The following is a 22,249-nucleotide window of genomic DNA, read 5'->3' on the forward strand; positions in this document are numbered from 1 at the left end:
CCAATTGTTGGTTAATCAGGAGTAAAACTATTTCCAGTGGAGAAAGTTTTTGGTTGTGATATTTCAATTTATGTTCTTCCCATGTTTTTATTTTTGCTGTCACTGAGGGACCACATATCCATTCACTATAGTACATCTGTTAAAAGCATCCCCAGTGTAACAACAGACTGTATCCACAAAAACCATTATCATTCTTTAAAGGGGTCATAGAATGATTATATAGGGGATTTGGTGATGGTCCTTAAGGTCTTTGAATAGGGTGTGTAACATTGGTTGGCCTGTTTGCTGTTCCATGCGCCCTAATGCAAGCCTGGTTAAAATCCCTAGAATGAAATGACAGGTTTTCTTCCTTTCATGGTATGCTCATGAATATTTAGATGAGCAGTGCGCTGATTGGTTTGTTCAAAACGAGAGAAGCTGCTGAACAAAGACGCATCATAGCAACAAGCACTCACTCACTGAAACATTTAGATTGTTGATATGGTAGGGTGACAAGACGTGCTCTTTTTCCCTGACATGTCCTACTTTTCATACCTAAAAAAATTGTAAAATTCCAGACGATTTCGAAATTGTCCAGGATTTTGGTTGACTACAGTGCAGCGAATTTTCAAAATACACCGGGCATTCGAACTGAGCTGTCAGCTCCGGGAACCCCGGCGGACGGGAGCAGGGAGCCAGCCGGGGGATGGAGCATATGAACCCAACCCGGTAGCCTGGACACCGGCAACCCAGTATTTCCCCCCGTCTGCCTTACCAGTTCCCGTCCTCCGGCTGAGGATGGGCGGCTTGTGGCTCTCTGCTGAGGTCCGGTCCAGTCAGCAGCCCAGCTGTCAACACTTTTATACCCCCCCTCCATTGGGCCAGTGAACCAGTGGGCTGATCTGTATGTCAATTTCGTGATGTGACAAAAGTAGAGGCCAGAACCAAATAAGGCACCATCCCCGAGTTTACGTCAACTCGGGGCTTCGTCTGGATTCACCCGTTTAATGATTGAAGTTTAGAATTGTGAGATTTGCAGAGAAATAAGGTGTCGATGGGGTTTGAACTTCTCTGTGCTTCCATTTCACTCACTGAACTATCATTATTCATCTATGGCAATGTAAACGTTTGCATTCTATGACCCCTTTAAAGGAATAGTACACCCAAAACATGATTAGCCTTCATTTTCTACTCACCCCCATGCTGAACAAAACTCTGGAGTACTTTTTTGATATCTCAAATGCATCTGGAGATCTGGGAGGCTTCTTGCTGTCTGCTGACATTCAAATAATGGAGGTCTATGGTGCCCGAGACAGAAAGGTCCATAAAAGTCCACAAAAACGTGTCAATATTCCTCCATACTGCTCGTCCAATGTAATCCAAGTGTCCTGAGTGGGTAGCATCCAGAATTTACTTGAAACGAAGTCATTTAGAATGTTTTTAGAGCCTAAACAGTAGTGTATAGGATTTCCTAATAGCGCCCCCATGCGCGCTCACGATTCTACGGAAGCCGGCAGACCAAACCAGCGCATTCAGCTCGGCAAAGAACTCATGCTCTTCCTCAACACTGAAGTCCTCAGACATTTTTCTTTCATTGTTTCTTTCTTTGCACAGGTAAACAGCACATTTCTTCTTCTACGCTTGCATTATCGGCAGAGCAGACGCTGAATGCGCACTTTCTTCCGGTTTGATCTGCCGGCTTCCGTAGAATTGTGAGCGCGCATGGGGGCGCTATTAGGAAATCCTATACACTACTGTTTAGGCTCTAAAACGTTCTAAATGACTTCGTTTCGAGTAAATTCTGGATGCTACCCACTCAGGACACTTGGATTACATTGGACGAGCAGTATGGAGGAATATTGACACGTTTTTGTGGACTTTTGTGGACCTTTCTGTCTCGGGCACCATAGACCTCCATTATTTGAATGTCAGCAGACAGCAAGAAGCCTCCCAGATCCCCAGATGCATTTGAGATATCAAAAAAGTACTCCAGAGTTTTGTTCAGCATGGGGGTGAGTAGAAAATGAAGGCTAATCATGTTTTGGGTGTACTATTCCTTTAAGGGGTACATGCCCCTTGTTTTTTCAACAACGGGTAGCTTCATTTACGTTTTTATTCTAAAAAAGTTCATTTCAAATTAAGCATCCGTATGATTATTTATTTAAGTTGCACACATTTTTTTATATTTATGCATCTTTGCCCTTTGAAGCAAAGTATTGTTTTGTTTTTAGTAAGCTGCCCTATAGGTTCTTCAAATATATTCTCACACTGATTTTTTTTCTTTCTGTTGTGTGTTTTTTTTTTGGGGTGGGTGGGAGTGGGTGGGGGGTAGTCACCCTACGGAGGATAATCATCTCTATAATATGGAGTGGGAAGATACATTTTTCATGAGCGACAGTGATGGATCCATTCTGCTGCGCCTAATGTCGACTCCAGTGATGAATTGCTACAAAACGGATTTTTGAAATCTTAATGCTCAAAGTTCTCATCAATTATTTGTCAATGAAGGATGAGTCGCTACCAAAGATAGAAGGATATGAAAAAAATTGAGTGTGTTTGAATTTTTCTGTTTTATTATTTTCCTGTAATAATCACAAACAAATGCTCTCAATGCTCTCTAACTTTGTAACCTGTTATGTTACTGGAGCAAGGACCAGGATTATTACCTGAGCTGATGGGAAAGCTGTCTACCCACAACTGCTTTGTATCTTTTTCACCTTTAATGTGTTGTTTTGCAAGTTATTGTTGATATCATTAGTCGTTGTCCTTTATCAAACTGCAGTGTAGGTCAAGTAGGTTTGGGCGCTTCAATCTAATCGTCCTCTGTACCTTTAAGGGAACCTCACACCTTTTTTTAGCAAGCAGATCCAGTTCGATATGAGCTATCATCAATTTGTGGGAACCCTTATTCCCACAGTGGAGCAGATGAGAAGGCACTATCGCTAGCGCAAGCAGCCTTCGCCACTAGTGCAGCATTAGTTAAGCATCCGCAGGAAGAGGTCACAATTTTCCTCTGCTGTTATTTTCTTCTGCAACTTCTTTATTTCCAGTTGTATCTCTCTCTCTCTTTCTCTTTAGAGATGTGCATGTTTGCAGCTTGTGTTTTTTTGGGTGTCCTTTTATTTCCACCTTACCCGTGCTTGGAGTGTCCTTTTGGCTGTGAATGTTTTGCGGCCACCCACACGGTGAAATGTGTCTCTAAGGATTTGCTCATAGTGCCACAAAACATTCCAGGATACACCCGGAATGTCATCATCACAGGGAATAATATACATCAAATCGGACCCGAGTCGTTTACAGAACTGCAGAATGTCACTAACTTGATTTTAAGCAATAACAGGTGAGAATGTCATTATGTGTTCCTGTTATGTATTTTTATGCCATATCTGGTTAATACAAGTAACTTTGTTGATGTCTACGTAATAAAGAAATAAAGGCTTTATTCTTGGCTGTATTTATTCATCTTTTTGTGATTTTATATATATTACTTACCATTAGTATTGTATCAAACGTGTAAGAGCAGTTTTTACAGTGTTAGTCGTCTTCTCAGGATTGCAGAGTTGGCCTCTCACACCTTCGCTGCCCTTCCCTACCTACGCTCCTTGGACCTCAGTGGCAACCAGCTGGCGCTCATCCATCCAGAAGCTCTCAGCATACCTGGAAGCCCTCTTCAGGAGCTCAACCTGAGCCGCTCGCTGCACAATTTCACCGCCTTGACAGACCTGGCCACAGCTCTTCGATGGGGTGGACTCTGGGGTCTCAAACGCCTTGACCTTTCTGGAAACCATTTAGCCCTTCTATCGCCTGGGATGTTCTCCCAAGTTCCCAGTTTGAAGCAGCTCTTCCTCAGGAACAACGCTTTGGTGGCTGTCTATGCAGGGACCTTCTCTGGTATTAATCAGCTGGAGATGCTGGACCTGACACACAATAACTTTGAGGCCTTCAGGGCTGACGCTCTTCAGGAGCTGGAGAGACTTGGGAGCGCTCAAATCTTTCTTGGCCACAACCCATACACCTGTTCCTGTGAGAGCCGTGATTTTGTGACCTGGCTGAATAAAACCAAAGGTCGTGTTGATGTGGATATGGTGAGGTGTGCGTCACCAGAGGAATTGGCTGACGTTCGGCTACAAAGACTCACCGTCCAAGCCGTTGGTTGTGTAGTTCCGGTCCTGGCTGAGGGGACTGACCTCACCTTGCAGACGTCCTATGTTTTTCTTGGGGTGGTACTGGGTTTTGTCGGCATGGTTTTTCTCTTTGTGCTCTACCTAAATCGCAATGGTATGAAGAAATGGATCATAGAAACGAGGGATGCATGCAGGGACGTTCTGGAGGGCTATCACTACCGATACGAGATAGACTCTGACCCTCGGCTGGGCCACATCACAGCTGGTGGCGGCAGGCCTCAGAGGCATCCGGGGCAGGGGCTGTCCCTACAGCTGCCAAATGACACCTGTATAATCCAGAGCCCCACAGAAACACAGGTCTCCCCGGTGGCAACATCCCCTCCTGTAAAGTCATGATCTTGGAATGTCATTTTCAAAAGAATATGAGATAGTAGTACATAAATAGAATGTAGTTACATTTAAAAAGTAAAACTCACATTCATTATCCAGAGTGATTTGTTTTAAGAGTTTATTTCTTCATTTCTGTATAATCATGACTTGGAGACCAATAATGAAATAATTTAAAACAGCACAACGTTATATTATATTTGACAGTCATGTAGAAAACAGCTGATGTGACAGACATCCAGCAAGCAGTCATTGTCCACCCCCTCCGATCAGGGTGCGTTACAGAAAGGAAGCTGCAAAAGAAGCTGACTGCTTTATTGAAGCATATAATTGGAAAATTAGGAGGGAGGAAAAATTCGGGTCAAGTAAAAATGCACAAGCACAGAAATGATAAAATCCAGATTCTATTTAGAATCAAGCACAGGTGGGTAGAGTACACAAATGTTTTACCCAAGTAAGAGTAGGACTACTTTTACATTTTTTTAACTGAAGTAGTAAGTAGTCATCCAAGAAATTTTTCAAGTAACACACTTCATAAAATAGCTACTCAAGTGCTAAGTAATTGTTTTGATTTAATGTTTAGAATGATGTAATCCTGCAGACTGTTGTGTGCAAATTCTGGTATTGAAAGTATGAAATCAAATAAAAGTAAATTAATAGAATGATAATAAAATCACAAATTCAGGCAAAAAAAAATCAACATAGAGATATAAAACCAGTCTTCACTGTAGGTAGTGCGATATCATATCTACTGTTTACCATCTAGTCACCTGATCTCGCAGTGGGGAGCGTACCCTTAAACTGTACTCAGGTATGTATAGCAAAATTTAAGAATATTACTTAAGAAGAAATAAAACAGGCCTATAGTAAAATACAACACTCCAAAAATTACTTTTAAAAAAAAAGTAACTCAAGTGAATGTAATTAGTTACAACCCACCTCTGGAAGAAAGCAAATGTGTGCTACATTTAGTAATCAAGGTTTCAAAGTTTGATGGAAAAGAGGAGAGGAGATCGACTTCATTGAGGTTCACACGGTGGTTTCTCATGTAATATGTTTATTAGATATGCCAGTTTTTATTGTTCACTTAATTTAAAGTAATTTTCAAGGAAATTAAAAGAACTGGGCTCTTAAAACCTACCACTCTGTGTTTAATGTACCTTTGTACCTGTACAATATAGGAGATGCATTTTTAAAAATGAACTACTGAAATGAAAAAAAGAAAAATATTCAGTCGTACTTTTAGAATTTCAGGAGATTTATACTGGCTGTGTGTACGTCCTTTAAAATTCACCTTTTAAAGTGCCTTTGTGTTTCCTTAGGCACTTGAATGATCTATAAATCCTTTTCAGCTTTTTAGATAACCTGTCTTGGTTCTAGTCATTGTTTACTGTATTAGCATTAGGATTATGCATATATGGTGCAATACCACTACAGATAGCATTGATGGCAGCTGAGAAGCATGGTAAATGCATGAAGAAAGCATAGGATAATTCAATTATGTATAACATTAATTATACTATATTAAAATTTTAAAGCAAGAGTTTCTCTAATTATGTAATTTTGTGTCTTTGTTGCACTTAATTGCCTTCATTGTGTCATACTTAGTTATACATTAGGAAAACACTAAGTGGCAATGGCTATATAAAATAGGTATTTCTGTTCTTTCCAAAATAAAACATTTGTTTACTAACCTTTTTTCTACACTCTATTATTGTGACTGCTGTACTGAATGGATTTCTGCAGGGAAACATTTGTTTTCCTGCAAGTGACACATCCCCCCCGCTATTTCAGCTCAGAGTATATGATAAAGTATGTGCAAGCAGTGAAAATAGGACAAAATGAAAGATATGGTTAAGAAACACACCTGCTGGCTCTGCAGCTGTGGACCCCAGCGAGCATGCCAGGCCTGCCTTGTAATGTCCCCTTGCATGCGTGCGCATTAATTACTATGGTGGTTTCCAAAGTTCCACTGCTCCTGACCTACAAAAGAATAGCTGCCCAGTCTTTTGACCCAGACTACTGAAGCATACAGATATTGCTAATGAGCTCGTAGAATGGATAATGGCAACACAAAAAGCCTCAACGAAGCTTAATAATGTTTGGAATGAATGTTTCTAACAGTTAAACCACATGAATTTCTTTAAATACTGGGACTTTATATGTTTATATATTACAGTTTGTTTGTGTGCTCATTAATATGGTGGATTCTCTTTTTTTGCAGTTGAGTCGGTATATATCTTGATCTATGAAGCCAAGCAGAGTAAGAAATAGATCAGATTAATTTTAAAACCAGTGAATTAGAAAACCCATTTTACATTATATAGATTGAGAAGAGGATAAAGTACCAACAAATTGTACTCAGGTAAAAGTAGCACTTCTTTAACATATTTCTACTTAAGAAAAAAACAAAAAGTAGCCGTCCCTTGAAAGGAATCGCGTAAGAGTAAAAAAAAGTATTTTTTACTCTTACATGTAGTTACAAGTAGTTTTACTGTTTACAAAGATGTAATCTGAAAGACCACAATATAAAGCTGTGTGAAAATTCCTTTGTTTTAAATCCTAAAACTATTGAATACAAACAAAAAATCATTGGAAAATAAAGAAACACTTCTCAAAATCTTTCTTTACCTAAAACATTGAAAACCATTTTTTACAGTATACAGTGTATGTATGTACCTCCAGTTACAATGCATACTTTTTACTTTTTATTACTTTAACTTCTACAGGTGCTGGTCATAAAATTAGAATATCATGAAAAAGTAGATTGATTTCAGTAATTCCATTTAAAAAGTGAAACTTGTATATTATATTCATACATTACATACAAACTCATATATTTCAGATGTTTATTTTGTTTAATTTTGATGATTACAAATGACAACAAATGAAAATCTCAAATTCATCATATCAGAAAATTAGAATATTGTGAAAAGGTTCAAAATTGATGGCCCCTGGTGCCACACTCTAATCAGCTAATTAACTCAAACCACCTGCAAAAGCCTTTAAATGGTCTTTCAGTCTAGTTCTATAGGCTACACAATCATGGGGAAGACTGCTGACTTGACAGTTGTCCAAAAGACGACCATCGACACCTTGCACAAGGAGGGCAAGACACAAAAGGTCATCGCTAAAGAGGCTGGCTGTTCACAGAGCTCAGTGTCCAAGCACATTAATAGAGAGGCGAAGGGAAGGAAAAGATGTGGTCGAAAAAAGTGTACAAGCAAGAGAGATAACCGCACCCTGGAGAGGATTGTGAAACAAAACCCATTCAAAAATGTGGGGGAGATTCACAAAGAGTGGACTGCAGCTGGAGTGAGTGCTTCAAGAACCACCACACACAGACGTATGAAAGACATGGGTTTCTGCTGTCGCATTCCTTGTGTCAAGCCACTCTTGAACCACAGACAGCGTCAGAAGCGTCTTGCCTGGGCTAAAGAGAAACAGGACTGGACTGCTGGTGAGTGGTCCAAAGTCATGTTCTCTGATGAAAGTAAATTTTGCATTTCCTTTGGAAATCAAGGTCCCAGAGTCTGGAGGAAAAGAAGAGAGGCACTTCATCCACGTTGCTTGAAGTCCAGTGTAAAGTTTCCACAGTCAGTGATGGTTTGGGGTGCCATGTCATCTGCTGTTGTTGGTCCATTGTGTTTTCTGAGGTCCAGGGTCAACGCAGCCACATACCAGGAAGTTTTAGAGCACTTCATGCTTCCTGCAGCTGACCAACTTTTTGGAGATGCAGATTTCATTTTCCAACAGGACTTGGCACCTGCACACAGTGCCAAAGCTACCAGTACCTGGTTGAAGGACCATGGTATCCCTGTTCTTAATTGGCCAGCAAACTCTCCTGACCTTAACCCCATAGAAAATCTATGGGGTATTGTGAAGAAGAAGATGCAATACATCAGACCCAACAATTCAGAAGAGCTAAAATGCCACTATTAGAGCAACCTGGGCTATCATAACACCTGAGCAGTGCCACAGACTGATCGACTCCATGCCACGCCGCATTGCTGCAGTAATACAGGCCAAAGGAGGCCCAACTAAATACTGAGTGCTGTACATGCTCATACTTTTCATGTTCATACTTTTCAGTTGGCCAACATTTCTATAAATCCTTTGTTTTTATTGGACTTCAGTAATATTCTAATTTTCTGATATGATGAATTTGAGATTTTCATTTGTTGTCATTTGTAATCATCAAAATTAAACAAAATAAACATCTGAAATATATGAGTTTGTATGTAATGTATGAATATAATATACAAGTTTCACTTTTTAAATGGAATTACTGAAATCAATCTACTTTTTCATGATATTCTAATTTTATGACCAGCACCTGTATATCAGCAGATAGAATTACCATTAAAACAACAAAGACTGTGTACAAAAAAGTCTAGTATTCACGGATTTTACTCAAGTGAAAGTAGGGATGCACCATTATATTACTTATGTAAAACTCAAAAGTATGGCATGGTAAAACTAGTCCTGAAATTACATATTTGTTCAAACGTTACTTAAATGTAACAGAGTAAATAGAATTAGGTCATACCCATCTGTTTAGAGATTTAAAGTAGAGAACCACTCTATATAGTGGAAATGGTCCTGGCCCCTACTAAAGACATTATACTAAATAAATGTCTTATTATGGTATGCACTGAAAACATATTTTTTTTCCTTTTCAATTTAATAATGATTTAAAATGTAAGTTGTTCCCCATTAGCTTTCATATTCAGAAATGCTCAAGTTTTTATGAGCTCAATCTTAGGTGTCCATGGGTACAAGAGGCTTTTTGGTGCAGTTAATATTTCAAGCAATGAAATATTTCCCTTTTTTGTTTGCTTCCGTTTTTTTTTTTTTTTTTTTTTTTTATTCTTTTGTTTAGTTTCCCGAATATTTTTGTTTTCATTTTGTTTATTTTGTATTTATCCTTTCTTTTTGAGAACCTTTATTCTATTTCATTTTTTTTTTTTTTTTCTTTTTACATCTACCTGAGGTGACGTCAAGACGCACCTGTGGGTGGGTCCCCTGCTGCGGCGTTAGCTGTAGCCTCAGGTGATAGCCAGGTACCAGAAGACGCTCGGCTGCTCCGGGGTCCTGCTTTCTTTCTTTTTACCAGAAAAGACACTGAACGGATGTGCTGGGGGGGTGTTGTTCGGTAGCGGCGCCGGGCTCCGGACTTCGACACAAAGTTTCTTCCTTTGTCGGATGCAACCAAAAGTCTCCTGGAAGTCGTCGGTTCTGTCGACACTCGGTCCCAGTCTGAGGCGCTAGGAGCTGCGCTGCTGCGAAGACTTCCGCGCTCCGCTCGCCAGAGCGCACAGCAACAACTGTTTCTGCTTATGCGGTAAGTGGACGCTTTGCAAGTCAAATTAAAAGCACTTGATTCTAAACGCGGGTGAGTGTTATTTGCACAAATCTTCTGGACCTTACAGTTAATTCATCAAAAGGGATTATGTGAAGGCAGCAATCCGGTAGTTGCTCTAATTTTCAATCCTTTAATCCTAATTTTACTACTTTCTCCTACATTGGAGGCTAGGATTCGTTTTTTAAACTGTTTTGATTCATCAGATTTACTGCTTTAAACCAAACTAGAGCTTCATTCATTGTATTTAAATAAAAGATCACTTTGGGAATTGTGAAATCTTACCCAGACTGGCTCTACAGAGGTGCAAAAGCATGCAAAAGACAAGCATACCAAAACCTGCTAAAGCATGTGAAGTAATATTCATCAAAGTAGAATGGCATGTAAACGTGAGGACTGAGATAATTCACACACACAAAAAACACCTGTTGCAAATATAAACAATGCAAGATATACACATACACTGGAAAACTGGTGAAAATTAATAAGCAAACTAGAAAAAAGTGCCTAAAATGTTGACAAAAGTTTTAAAAGAGCAGCAGAACTAGAACTGAATAAAAACATCTATCAAAGAGATCAAATGCAAAGTAATGAAAATCAACCGTAGTGAAATGACAGGAGAGCAAAATAAAACGGCATTTCATTTCTGATTGAATAAAAAAGTTTTAGAAAATTAAACATGTGCATTTAAAAAACAGTAGTTTAAAGACCATAAAATCACATTTAGAAATGCAGTAGAACCAAACCAAATATTATTTTTTCCATTTAGGGTAAAATTTATTGAGATCAAGTAAAATACTTTATATCAAATTAAAGCTAAAATAGAACAAACTTGATTAATATTGGTAAACGGATCATATAAAGTAGAAACTAGATAATATCAGAGCATTTGAAAAACTTAGTCTTTAATTTAAATAATCAGAATTTATGCAGAGCTTTTCTAGTCATGGAGGCCAATCAAAGCATTTCTCACTACACCAACACGCACACTTATGCATAGATCAGCAGCTAAATGCCTTGTCAATGGGTGAATCCTAACATGGCAGAGAAAATAGGGCATCGAGCCCACCACATGTTTATTGATAAACATAAAAATAGTTCTGAATGGGTGTGTGATGCATGATAAGGTTAATCATGTCACACTAAATAAACATTACAAATGATAAGTTATCTACTCAGCTGCTACTGCATTTTGCTTTTCAATCTTAGCCAAGAGGTTTTATCCCAAAAGCTGCTTGTGATGGACGGCTGATGTTTTTACATGAAACGGCTTGATTGTAGTTTGTAGAGACTTGGCCACCATACCATTTCTTTTTCTAGTAAAACCTTTTGCTGTAATCTAATCTCACTGAATATGCTAAAGTCACTGAAAGCTTAGTCTACATTATTTAATTAACTACAGATATTTATACAGGTTGCTTAATCTGATATTGCAATGTTTGCTGTATACGTTGAAGGTTTAGAAGGAAAAATAAATTAATAGAAGAGGCATTAAAATCAAAATAAAGTGCAACAGAACCAAAAAGGATGAAGCTTTTAGACTCAGCTTTATTTATCCTTTGGGATTACTCCTTCTGATTCCAGTAGCTTATATAGAGTACAAAGAGTTAAAGAAAGATGCTATTAAAGATTTAAAAAAATATATGACAGAAAATATAAAAAGAGTGTATATAGTACAAAAAGACATAAAAGAAAGAAGTTGTAATGTCCTGGAATATGTTTCCCTTAAATATACGATTAAGAGCTAAAGGAAGACTACATAGTAGTTGACTTGGGTTATTCCACTTGCACTGCAGAAATGTACTAACCATATAAATAAGTTAAACTTAAACAGACTACACAATAGTTGAATTGGATTATTGCACAGTGGGAGAGAAAAATATAACACATGAGTCACAATAGGTAATGTTTTGAATTACCTTACTTACTTATTGATAGAGAAGAACATATCATACCTTAAACATGAGGGTAAATGTGACAAGTGTTAATTTAATTAAAATGAAGGCGAAAAATGTCTCATTTTATTTCCAACAACCATGGCGGTGAATTTTAGTTTTAACTTTGGGTTCTGACACAAGAGCCGAATGGTTTCAAAGGTGAATGGAATCAGCAGAGATGAACCAATTTATCAAAAAAATAGAAATGTGTGTAGTTTTTTTGAGGCATCGAACAACAGCATATTCTTCTGGAAATGCACATCAGTTGATTGTAAATCAGGTTAAGTTTAGAGGACAGGCTTTTATCCATAAAAAGGAATCAATCTTTGTCATTCATGTCTGTTAAACAACAACTACATTTATTCCCTCATGTGTTTTAGTCCTTAAGCTATGGAATAAAAAGAAACAGTTCATTTAGGTCAGAATTTCCAAAGAATAAGCTGCAGGAGTCTGAGTTTTTTTTCCTCTCTGTAGGTCTGTCTCAGTGATGTGAAGGAGGAGTCGCGTCCACTAACCTGTGAGCACCACTCTTCCCCTGCAGGTCCCAGGTGTTTTGAGCCATGCCTGGCCACAGCTCAGGGGCTCCGCAGACGTCCCACCACTACAAGCACCACAACTCAAGCTCTAAAGCGGACAAGTACAGACAAAGTCGAACTATATACAGGGAGAGCACAGTCAAACATGACCTCAAGGATCTTCATGGAGAACATCTACACGAACACCGCAATGAACACCCTCGGTATTCAGAAAACAAGAACGGCCGAAGCAGAGGACACCAAAGAAATGGCACAGCTCGGGGCTCGGAGACTATAGGATTTATACCCGGGTCGGCCGACAGCACGCCGGCCAACAGGCCTGCATGTGGCTCCTGTGCCTCTATGGGTTGGAGTGGCTGCAAGGCCCTCATCTGTTGTTTGCTCACCTGTGGATACTATGGCAGCCGAGACCCCTGTCTGCCTGTTAATGAGAGCTCCACAGACCACCCATCCAAAGCAGGTGCTGAGCCTTCTAATTGCATGGTGCTGAACAATCCAACCTGCGGCATCTCTGTTGAGTCCAGCAAGCCCACTAAAACCACCAAGTTACCAACAAGCGAAAGCTTCCGTTACCCAGATGTTCGTTTCAGAGGTGAGATAGTAAATTACCCACTGAATCCCACCAAACGGACCCGTCAACCAGCCAAAGGAGAGAGCCAGAGACCTAGCAGCAGTACCAGCCTTTTGTCCAACGACTACTATGACTTGGACGACCCGTGCGACAGCACAGACGTTGACTCTCTTATCACCAAGAAGCTCCTGGAGCTTTACGCCCTCCATCAGATCGAAGAGCTGGCCAAGTGCACGTCCGATTCCTCTTTCTTCCGCAAGACCAACGAGATAAGCGAACTCATCTACAACATAGCCCAGAACTACAATCTGGAGGAGCAGGAAGCCGAGTGCAAGCTGGTGCGAGGGGTCATCCGCATCAGCACACGGAAGCCCAAGAAGAAGCCCAGCCATCAGCCAGCGGGGCAGCGTCCTAACGGCAGGAACGACGGGACGCTGCCTGATAGCGGCAACGAGACCATGACGCAGACCTTCATGAGCAGCGATTGTAAGGAAATAAAGACTCTTGCTTGTTTTGCAGTTAATTCAAAAATGGAAAGTATTTATGATCCACTTAGGTATTCAGCAGCTCGGAGGCTTTAGAGTAGCAAATATTGTAAACATCTGACCGGTCTTCCCCCAGTGACTCATAGTCTGTTGGAACGTTGCAGCCTTTGTTTAGCTCAGAGTCAAAAGCTTTAACTCACCAGACGCTCTGCAGGCGATGGCTATAAACAATCAGTTAATCTGGGGCAAGCTGACACAAGTACACATGGTTTACCAAAACACTGAAGTAGCAGATGACCAGATTATTTCTCACTTTCAGAGCACAGCAGCTCCACCTTTCTTCACTGTGTCCTTTTTATTTCCTGCTGCAGTTCCAGAGGTGAAAGTGTCCGAACTAACGCCGTCAGACGAGCTGGCCAGGAAGATGAGACCGTACAGCTCAAGAAGTAAGTACATTTGGGGAATTTTCCAGTTGCATAGCCGGACTTTTTTTTTTTCAGATTTTTCCTTGTCGTTGTGGGTGAGCGGGTGTTGCACTTTAAGCCATGACAACCCGCTCCGCCACCCCATCCTAAGGCTGTGTTCCAGTCTCAGTCTGTGACCCATTGTGCCCACTGCAGCTGTAGGCATCTTCTCAACTTCTCCCTTATTTTCCAGCATACCTTGCTTTTTCAGAGCGCTGCAGTCCTGCACTTTTCTTCAGGTATCACAATTATTGGTTTGTGAGAAACTTCCTCCCCACCTCCGCCATTGACCGCTTACCTCACCCCCCCACGCCCCAAGCTCTGCAGTCATGCTACCCAATCTGCTTAAGCAGCAGATTAAACAACATTAAATATCTGTCCCCTTATTTATGATGTAACTTTAGCAAACAACTTGGGTTACAGAAGGATTACAGTACAGCAGGCATTCACCCCCCTTTGCCTGTCGCTCTTATGCGAAGAGGCTGTGAGTGTCCTGTTACATGTCTTTGAATAAGGGTACAGCACATTGTGTTTCCAAAATGATCACAATGAAGCCTGGGAATGTATCAACAGCCTGGATTAAAATCACCATACCTTTTGCACTTTCATATGTTTGCACGTTTTGTCACAATGAGAAAATTCCATTAGAAAAAAGAAATGCTTATATGAAGTATGGAAGAAGAGGATCTGCTTTGAAGGCCAAAATGCAACATTGAAGCCAAGATGTAAACCGTTTTGTGTTGCAAAACGTAACGCTGCACATTACCCTTAACACACTATTCCCATATTGAAGCATGGCGAGGGCAGCATCATGGTGTGGGAATGCTTTCCTTAATGTAGGAAAAGGGAAGCTCATCGGTCTTAATATAACGCATGGAGCTGAAGCGGTTTGGTGTTGATAAGCCAGGTATTAAAGAAGTCTCGGTTATGTCTGTGGGAGCTCTGAAACAAATCTAGCTAAAAGAAAGCTGTTTTTACAAGAAAACTTTAAAAAGTCCCATTTCCAGTTTGCAACATACAATGTAGGAGATTCAGTGAAGAATTGGAACATTTAACAGTTTGACCTTCTTGCCTCCAAAATATTGAGCGGTAGAAAATCAATGTGGATCACCCTGATCCACACAAGTATTTAAGAAAAAAATCTTACACAGGGCAATTCAAAGGCTTTTGTGAGCTAACAAATTACCAGATAAGACATATAATACATAAAAAGGACAATTGTTATGATGTAAATAGAAAACTTTAGATTCAAATTAAGCAACTAAGAAGCTAAGAGATGGTAGACTCCGAACAGATAAAGCAGTATTTGGGTTAAAAGTCAAAACTGGAATAAAATTAAAATGTTATTTCCTGATTTAAAGAAAGCTGACATTTTTTTTTTGTTTTTTCATTCCTACTTGACACTCAACCCAAAAATCTGCCCTGGCTCAATTTCATTCAGTTCCTTATTGACTGTCAACAGGATTTTAAAAAATCCTCTCATTCTACAAATCCTTATGCGATGCAGCCGTTTTCCTGCTATGCTTGTTTCTTTCTCTAAATAATAATGATAAACGACAACTCTTTTCTTTGTAGATAGAAAACCTTTGATTCTGGATGTTTCACATGGTAGCAAGCAGAACTACTATCAAATCTTAAATCTTGACATTTGAGGGTTTTGTTTCCTCTGTTTGGAGCTTGGCTGAGCTATTTCAAGCTTTTAGTTTATTCATTGAACCAAAAACAAAATTTTAAGAAAACTGAGTTCTTTCTAGATTATGCTAAAGGAAAAAGCTCTAAAAAATGTCTCCCTATATAAATCACGGGGCTGGAAGCAGATGCTGTCTGAATGCTTTTCTTCAGTAGAGATATCAAAGCTAGTTAATGAGAGGATTTCTAAAACTAAATACAGCACAGATGTCAAAGTCAAAAACAACCAAGACCTACAGGTGCTGGTCATAAAATTAGAATATCATGAAAAAGTAGATTGATTTCAGTAATTCCATTTAAAAAGTGAAACTTGTATATTATATTCATACATTACATACAAACTCATATATTTCAGATGTTTATTTTGTTTAATTTTGATGATTACAAATGACAACAAATGAAAATCTCAAATTCATCATATCAGAAAATTAGAATATTACTGAAGACCAATAAAAACAAAGGATTTATAGAAATGTTGGCCAACTGAAAAGTATGAACATGAAAAGTATGAGCATGTACAGCACTCAGTATTTAGTTGGGCCTCCTTTGGCCTGTATTACTGCAGCAATGCGGCGTGGCATGGAGTCGATCAGTCTGTGGCACTGCTCAGGTGTTATGATAGCCCAGGTTGCTCTAATAGTGGCTTTTAGCTCTTCTGAATTGTTGGGTCTGGTGTATTGCATCTTCTTCTTCACAATACCCCATAGATTTTCTATGGGGTTAAGGTCAGGAGAGTTTGCTGGCCAATTAAGAACAGGGATACCATGGTCCTTCAACCAGGTACTGGTAGCTTTGGCACTGTGTGCAGGTGCCAAGTCCTGTTGGAAAATGAAATCTGCATCTCCAAAAAGTTGGTCAGCTGCAGGAAGCATGAAGTGCTCTAAAACTTCCTGGTATGTGGCTGCGTTGACCCTGGACCTCAGAAAACACAATGGACCAACACCAGCAGATGACATGGCACCCCAAACCATCACTGAGTGTGGAAACTTTACACTGGACTTCAAGCAACGTGGATGAAGTGCCTCTCTTCTTTTCCTCCAGACTCTGGGACCTTGATTTCCAAAGGAAATGCAAAATTTACTTTCATCAGAGAACATGACTTTGGACCACTCACCAGCAGTCCAGTCCTGTTTCTCTTTAGCCCAGGCAAGACGCTTCTGACGCTGTCTGTGGTTCAAGAGTGGCTTGACACAAGGAATGCGACAGCAGAAACCCATGTCTTTCATACGTCTGTGTGTGGTGGTTCTTGAAGCACTCACTCTAGCTGCAGTCCACTCTTTGTGAATCTCCCCCACATTTTTGAAGGGGTTTTGTTTCACAATCCTCTCCAGGGTGCGGTTATCTCTCTTGCTTGTACACTTTTTTCGACCACATCTTTTCCTTCCCTTCGCCTCTCTATTAATGTGCTTGGACACTGAGCTCTGTGAACAGCCAGCCTCTTTAGCGATGACCTTTTGTGTCTTGCCCTCCTTGTGCAAGGTGTCGATGGTCGTCTTTTGGACAACTGTCAAGTCAGCAGTCTTCCCCATGATTGTGTAGCCTATAGAACTAGACTGAAAGACCATTTAAAGGCTTTTGCAGGTGGTTTGAGTTAATTAGCTGATTAGAGTGTGGCACCAGGGGCCATCAATTTTGAACCTTTTCACAATATTCTAATTTTCTGATATGATGAATTTGAGATTTTCATTTGTTGTCATTTGTAATCATCAAAATTAAACAAAAAAAAAATCTGAAATATATGAGTTTGTATGTAATGTATGAATATAATATACAAGTTTCACTTTTTAAATGGAATTACTGAAATCAATCTACTTTTTCATGATATTCTAATTTTATGACCAGCACCTGTAATACATTGTTTTTTTTTAAAACAAAATATTAATCATTTCAATCATTCAATCATTCAAATACTTTTATTATATTAATAAACTTATTAAGATAAATACATAAATGAAAGTGCATGCATTTTAAACGAAAAATGTATTAATGTCCTGCTCTATGATCCTACTGATCAATGATTTCAAATGGTAAAATAAGAAAAAAAAGAAATCAAAGCAGTTGTATTCTCTCTCATGGCTATTATTTGCATTTGTCCCTGAGTCCATTCAACTGATAAATATGAATAAATAAAATACAAAAATCTGTGGCACATAGACAAAACAATACTTCCTTCAAAGAAAAATCATGTCTTGTACAAAGAAATGTAACAATTTTGTGATGAATCACAGCAGCGGACCCAGAATTCAGCCAGAGGTTCTTTTTAAAAGCACACCAGGCACAAAATACCGGGAGGTGAACAGACGGCCCAGTCAGGGCAGAGGTCCACGCCTGCAAGTACCTCTCCGTCTCAATTAGAGTATCGTGCAGATCCATCTCTTACCTGCAGGATCAGCTCCGCTCCTCCCTCTATCCAGGCTCCTTTTATTTTGGCTTCAATCGGCCTCTGCTGACACCTGCGTGCAGCGGTTGCGGTGCGCAGTTGTTGCACTCTGCCTCCTTAGACAACTGATTTCAGCCCAGCTTGGATTGTTAAAGAGGGAAAAGCAAAAACCAAAACAATCCAAACATGCAAGGCACAACAAAATAAAATAAAAATAAAAGGAAAAACACAATCATGTTTTCTCCTGGGTATGTAGTGTTGGTGTGTGCAACACAACCGCACCAAAACTACAATCCCCACGATATAACGGTAGCCCAGGAAGTCACAGCAGTGTGCACAAGCAGCCGTGACCTGTGGGCCGGTTCTAATGGTAATTAATATCATCCAGGGGGCTATATATATATATATATATATATATATATATATATATATATATATATATATATATATATATATATATATAATCGAAGACCAGAGTCTGAGTGATGTTTTATTTTGAAAAATATTAAAAATTGCGGTATTCTCTCCCAATTACATCAGTCGGTGCATCTGTGCCTCTTGACACAGGTCAATTCAGGTCAAGACTCATCCTATCTATAACATCCTATCTTTGTGAAGCGGGATTTTCTGCGGTTACAGCGACCAAAACAAAGCTACGGAGCTGACCGGACATCAGGAGCACACTTCGTGTGTCATTGTCTCTGATTACGCCTAGATGGGACAGGCTTGTTGTTTTATTTTTATGCTCTTTGTATTTGATTTTATGCCAGTCATATCATTTTACTTGATCGCATTCCACCCTCCCTGCTCGCTCTCACTCGTATTGAAAAACACCACCTCCCATAGTCTAAAATCCGGGCCTCCGTGAACAACTATCGATATCAGGGAAACTCCTGGAACTTCCGGGAGACTTGGGATGTCTGTAAAAGTTCAGGTTCCAGACAGATAAACCACCCGAGAACAGTACTACATCGTTTTAAACTTCTTCAGCTTTTTATCTGTAGCCATTTTCCCTCTGCTTCACAATCATGCCCTTCTGAAAAACTTCATCAGTCCCAATTCCATTCAGTTGAAGTTTGTGTTTTGATCAAATGTGGAAAAGTTCATTAAGACCAGTCTGTATCCATTAATCTTTATTAAAGGTATTGTGGAGGATTTTTTAAAAGGCCCGCCCGCTCTCTCCATTAAAAATAAAATGCACACGCACAACCCTGTACCCGCTCCCGAGAGGGAGCGCCTATTAATCGCATGCACGAGGCCGTTTCTCCTCATGCAAGCTCTGTTTAAAAGGTACTGTCCATGAGCTCATACAAGCTTACTGTGCCGGATCCTCACACGAAATGCCTAAATCCCTCAATCACTATATAGAGCAGGGACCATATAATGGACTTTATAGCAAACTTGGTTACCTTACCGTTCGGACAGATGATCACTACTTTTTGCTCCCTGTTTGTCATTTTAACTCCTCTTCCACTGCGTGGTGCCTGCGCCATCTTTATTAGTCACCGCTGTTGGGTAGTGACAGTGGGCCTTTGTGACAGCAAATCCCATAATGCTTTGCGCAAAACTTTCTGGTATATATCTGCCCCTTCTGATGCCTTTTTCTTCACATACACTTCGTAGACACTTTTTCTCTTATGACCCATGGGCCATTTTCAAAGAACCACGGAGAGAAAGGAGAGCTTCAATGACTGTCTGAAACCGTAGCTCACCACAGATATACGCCTGAAAGTGCACATGGCCAGAAAAAGATAGCTAATTGGGGACGAGAATGTAGGACGGCCTTATGTAAATATATCACCATAATGATATGACAATTAGGAGGACCACTTATTTAGATGATCCATCCTGAAATAAAAGATCATCCTCTATACCTTTAATGCTTTTTTTTCTTTCTCTTTCAGCATATTCCTCCAGCACCACCACCGGCTACTCTCCCTACCAGCATGACACTGGAACAAACTCCTCAGGAGCTCCTCTGCTTATATGAAACGCAATGCAGAGACTAGAATGTCTATTTACAGACAAATCATGTAGCCTCTTCTTTTATACTGTTACTGAGCAGAGCACCTTTATCCTAGATGGGTTAGTTCTCCATTAATTGGTCAAATATATATATATTTTTTACCTTTTCTAAAACGTGACCAGCAGAGGAGACCCTTTTCCAGTTTTTCTTAATTTTTTTTTCGATGGCAAAAGGTTGCAAGCTTTTACAAATGGAGTGTTTTAGGTGTAGAAAGTGACTTAAGTAAAAGTTCAACAGCAAGGAGGCCAGAGGATCAATGCATCGGGACAGAACCGTCCTCATTCTTGGCTTTGTTATTGTTTATACAGGATATCCTATTCTGCATGTACAGCTTTATGTCTCCAACCATTTCTCTAGACTACTGAGACACATTTTGTTGTTTGTTTTTTTTTTACTTACAGATTGTTTTAAGCCATATTTTGATGTACATATCAAGACAATGTTACTCTGTACCATTTGGATATTTTTTTTGTTATACAGCAAGTCATGTTTTTAAGAAAATAAGAATTTCAGTGCTTGTTTGTTTTTTTTTGTTTTTATTTCTATTGTGTTTTTTATTAAAGCTGTTGTTATGCATGCTGCTCTAAGTGCAACGTTTTCTTATGATTTGTAACACAAACCAAATTTCTGTTCAAACCAAAAGCTGCTCATATTAAGCTCTTCACTTTTGAATATTTCTTGTGTCGATAAATATCTCTGTGAATTTTTCTCCGTAGCCCACTTTTCTTTTCTTTTTTTTGTCTTTTATCTATGGGATTGTTGTCAGGCTCATCTCCCCGAGGTCAGTGTTGCAGCAGGCAGGCTTTTTCCGCCCTCAGCAAAAGAAGGAACTCGTTTGGCTGGTTCTGACTGAAGGGAAATAAAATCCAGGGGTTTGTCTTTGTCATTTATTGCAAAATGAACACTGAGCACCGAAAACCAACACAATTTCAGGATTGTGTCCTGATCATTTTTTGTCTTTTTAGGTCAAACATACTTTATTTTCTTTTTATGACAGAGGTCAAAAGGCTAAATCTTTTAGCTGCTGTTATCTACAACCATTATGTCTCTGTTGTAAAACCAGGACAAGATTTTAAATGAATAAAACTCCTGAGCAATCTTAAGATCTTTTCATTTCCTTTGGAAGCAGATGAGATTATTTCCTTTTGAGTCGTGTAGAAGCAATGGTTGCCCCACAAAGCTTAAAACACAGCATGTAATTATCTATTTTCAGTGCCTGAATTCAGGCTTTTCAGGCTTTTTTTTTTTCTTCCTCCCCTTCTGTTCATGTTGTAGTTTCCCTGCGTAACCCCGTTTCCTCTGGCTCACTGCCCCCGCTGGCACATTCCTGTTTTACCTGTACACGTTGTCATGTAAAGACACATAGTTTCACAACTTGCATGCATACCAAACAGTAGGATGAGCGAGGACTGAGCAGGCCTGTTGCCTATAAACCGCAGGATTCACACTGTCAGGATTTTTACATGCGTTCCCCCGTTCGGCTCTCGCATGTCGTTTTCTTTTCAACCTTTTGTGGAGGAAATGAGTGGGGAGAGGGGACTGGTATTTTTTAAAAGAAGAGAAAATTAAAGACCTGTTTTCTGGAAATCTGACTTGAAAATCTGGAAATCTGGGGGAAGAAAAACAATTCTATCATTTTCCATGAGAGGGAGACATAGGGCTATTATTGGAATCACTAATAACTCAATATATACTAAACAAATGCAAGTAGGGAGGTATCCCTTATTTAAGAAAAGCTTTTAACATTTTCTCACTTTGTGAATTTGATTAAGGTGGTAATAAGTTCAGGATTGTAAAATGGAAGAAATGACAGCATAAGACTAAAAGTTAAATAACAGTTAAACTGACATCTTTTTGCTTTGATATCCTTTGGAAAATGAATTTAGAAGAAAAATCCGGTTAAAACGGATGTTTGCAACAAGCTGCGCAGGAGGCATTGAAACAAAATTAACAGATTTATTTAGAAGAAACAGATTTACTCAGTTGCAAACAAATTATTTGTGGAAAACTAACACAGCACCTATCCATAAAAATGTGCTAGCATCATGAAATGGTGAGGCCTTTCTGTTAGTAGGAAGAAAGCTGGTCAGAGTGGATTGGAAGATCACATACAGGACACTACTGGAGGACAGGATGGAGGATTCATTAGACCAGGGTGCTGGACTCATTTAGAGCCACGAAATATTACATGAATTTTTTAATAAGAAACAATATTTTGGTTGAATATATGCCACTGGCATTCGTTTTTTCTTCGTAAACAACCAACCATTTATCTGTATTTTTGGCTTTTAGGAAAAACATAAAACATT

At 39.4% G+C, this 22,249-nt stretch overlaps 2 protein-coding genes across 3 annotated transcripts; both read left to right on the forward strand.

Moving 5' to 3' along the window:
* The first annotated feature begins 2,040 nt into the window (after positions 1 to 2,040).
* Positions 2,041 to 6,187, forward strand: LOC119783768 (trophoblast glycoprotein-like). The gene is made up of 2 exons (XM_038285422.1): positions 2,041 to 3,319; positions 3,530 to 6,187. Exons 1-2 carry the CDS (start codon positions 3,060 to 3,062, stop codon positions 4,497 to 4,499), a joined length of 1,230 nt encoding a protein of 409 aa, XP_038141350.1. The 5' UTR covers positions 2,041 to 3,059; the 3' UTR covers positions 4,500 to 6,187.
* Positions 6,188 to 9,513: 3,326 nt separating this feature from the next.
* kdf1a (keratinocyte differentiation factor 1a) lies at positions 9,514 to 21,043 on the forward strand. Of its 2 annotated transcripts, none has more exons than XM_038285424.1 (4): positions 9,514 to 9,834; positions 12,264 to 13,382; positions 13,753 to 13,827; positions 19,819 to 21,043. In XM_038285424.1, the coding sequence occupies exons 2-4, from the start codon at positions 12,350 to 12,352 to the stop codon at positions 19,902 to 19,904; spliced, it is 1,194 nt and encodes a 397-aa protein (XP_038141352.1). In that variant the 5' UTR covers positions 9,514 to 9,834; positions 12,264 to 12,349; the 3' UTR covers positions 19,905 to 21,043. The 2 variants fall into 2 exon arrangements, with proteins under 2 accessions (XP_038141352.1, XP_038141351.1); XM_038285423.1 differs by having other exon boundaries at positions 12,331 to 13,382.
* The last annotated feature ends 1,206 nt before the right edge of the window (positions 21,044 to 22,249 follow it).

The sequence above is a fragment of the Cyprinodon tularosa genome, unplaced genomic scaffold (genome assembly GCF_016077235.1).
Source record: "Cyprinodon tularosa strain WSP-4 unplaced genomic scaffold, ASM1607723v1 ctg210, whole genome shotgun sequence".
NCBI classification, from domain to species: domain Eukaryota; kingdom Metazoa; phylum Chordata; class Actinopteri; order Cyprinodontiformes; family Cyprinodontidae; genus Cyprinodon; species Cyprinodon tularosa.

Bases quoted from the DNA above. Each gene is read 5' to 3' on its own strand.
- LOC119783768 (XM_038285422.1), top strand. From the start codon at position 3,060: ATGTGCATGTTTGCAGCTTGTGTTTTTTTGGGTGTCCTTTTATTTCCA. The intron at 3,320-3,529 runs GTGAGAATGTCA...TCGTCTTCTCAG, and splicing joins TTGATTTTAAGCAATAACAG to GATTGCAGAGTTGGCCTCTC.
- kdf1a (XM_038285424.1), top strand. From the start codon at position 12,350: ATGCCTGGCCACAGCTCAGGGGCTCCGCAGACGTCCCACCACTACAAG. The intron at 13,383-13,752 runs GTAAGGAAATAA...TTCCTGCTGCAG, and splicing joins GACCTTCATGAGCAGCGATT to TTCCAGAGGTGAAAGTGTCC. The intron at 13,828-19,818 runs GTAAGTACATTT...TTTCTCTTTCAG, and splicing joins GAGACCGTACAGCTCAAGAA to CATATTCCTCCAGCACCACC.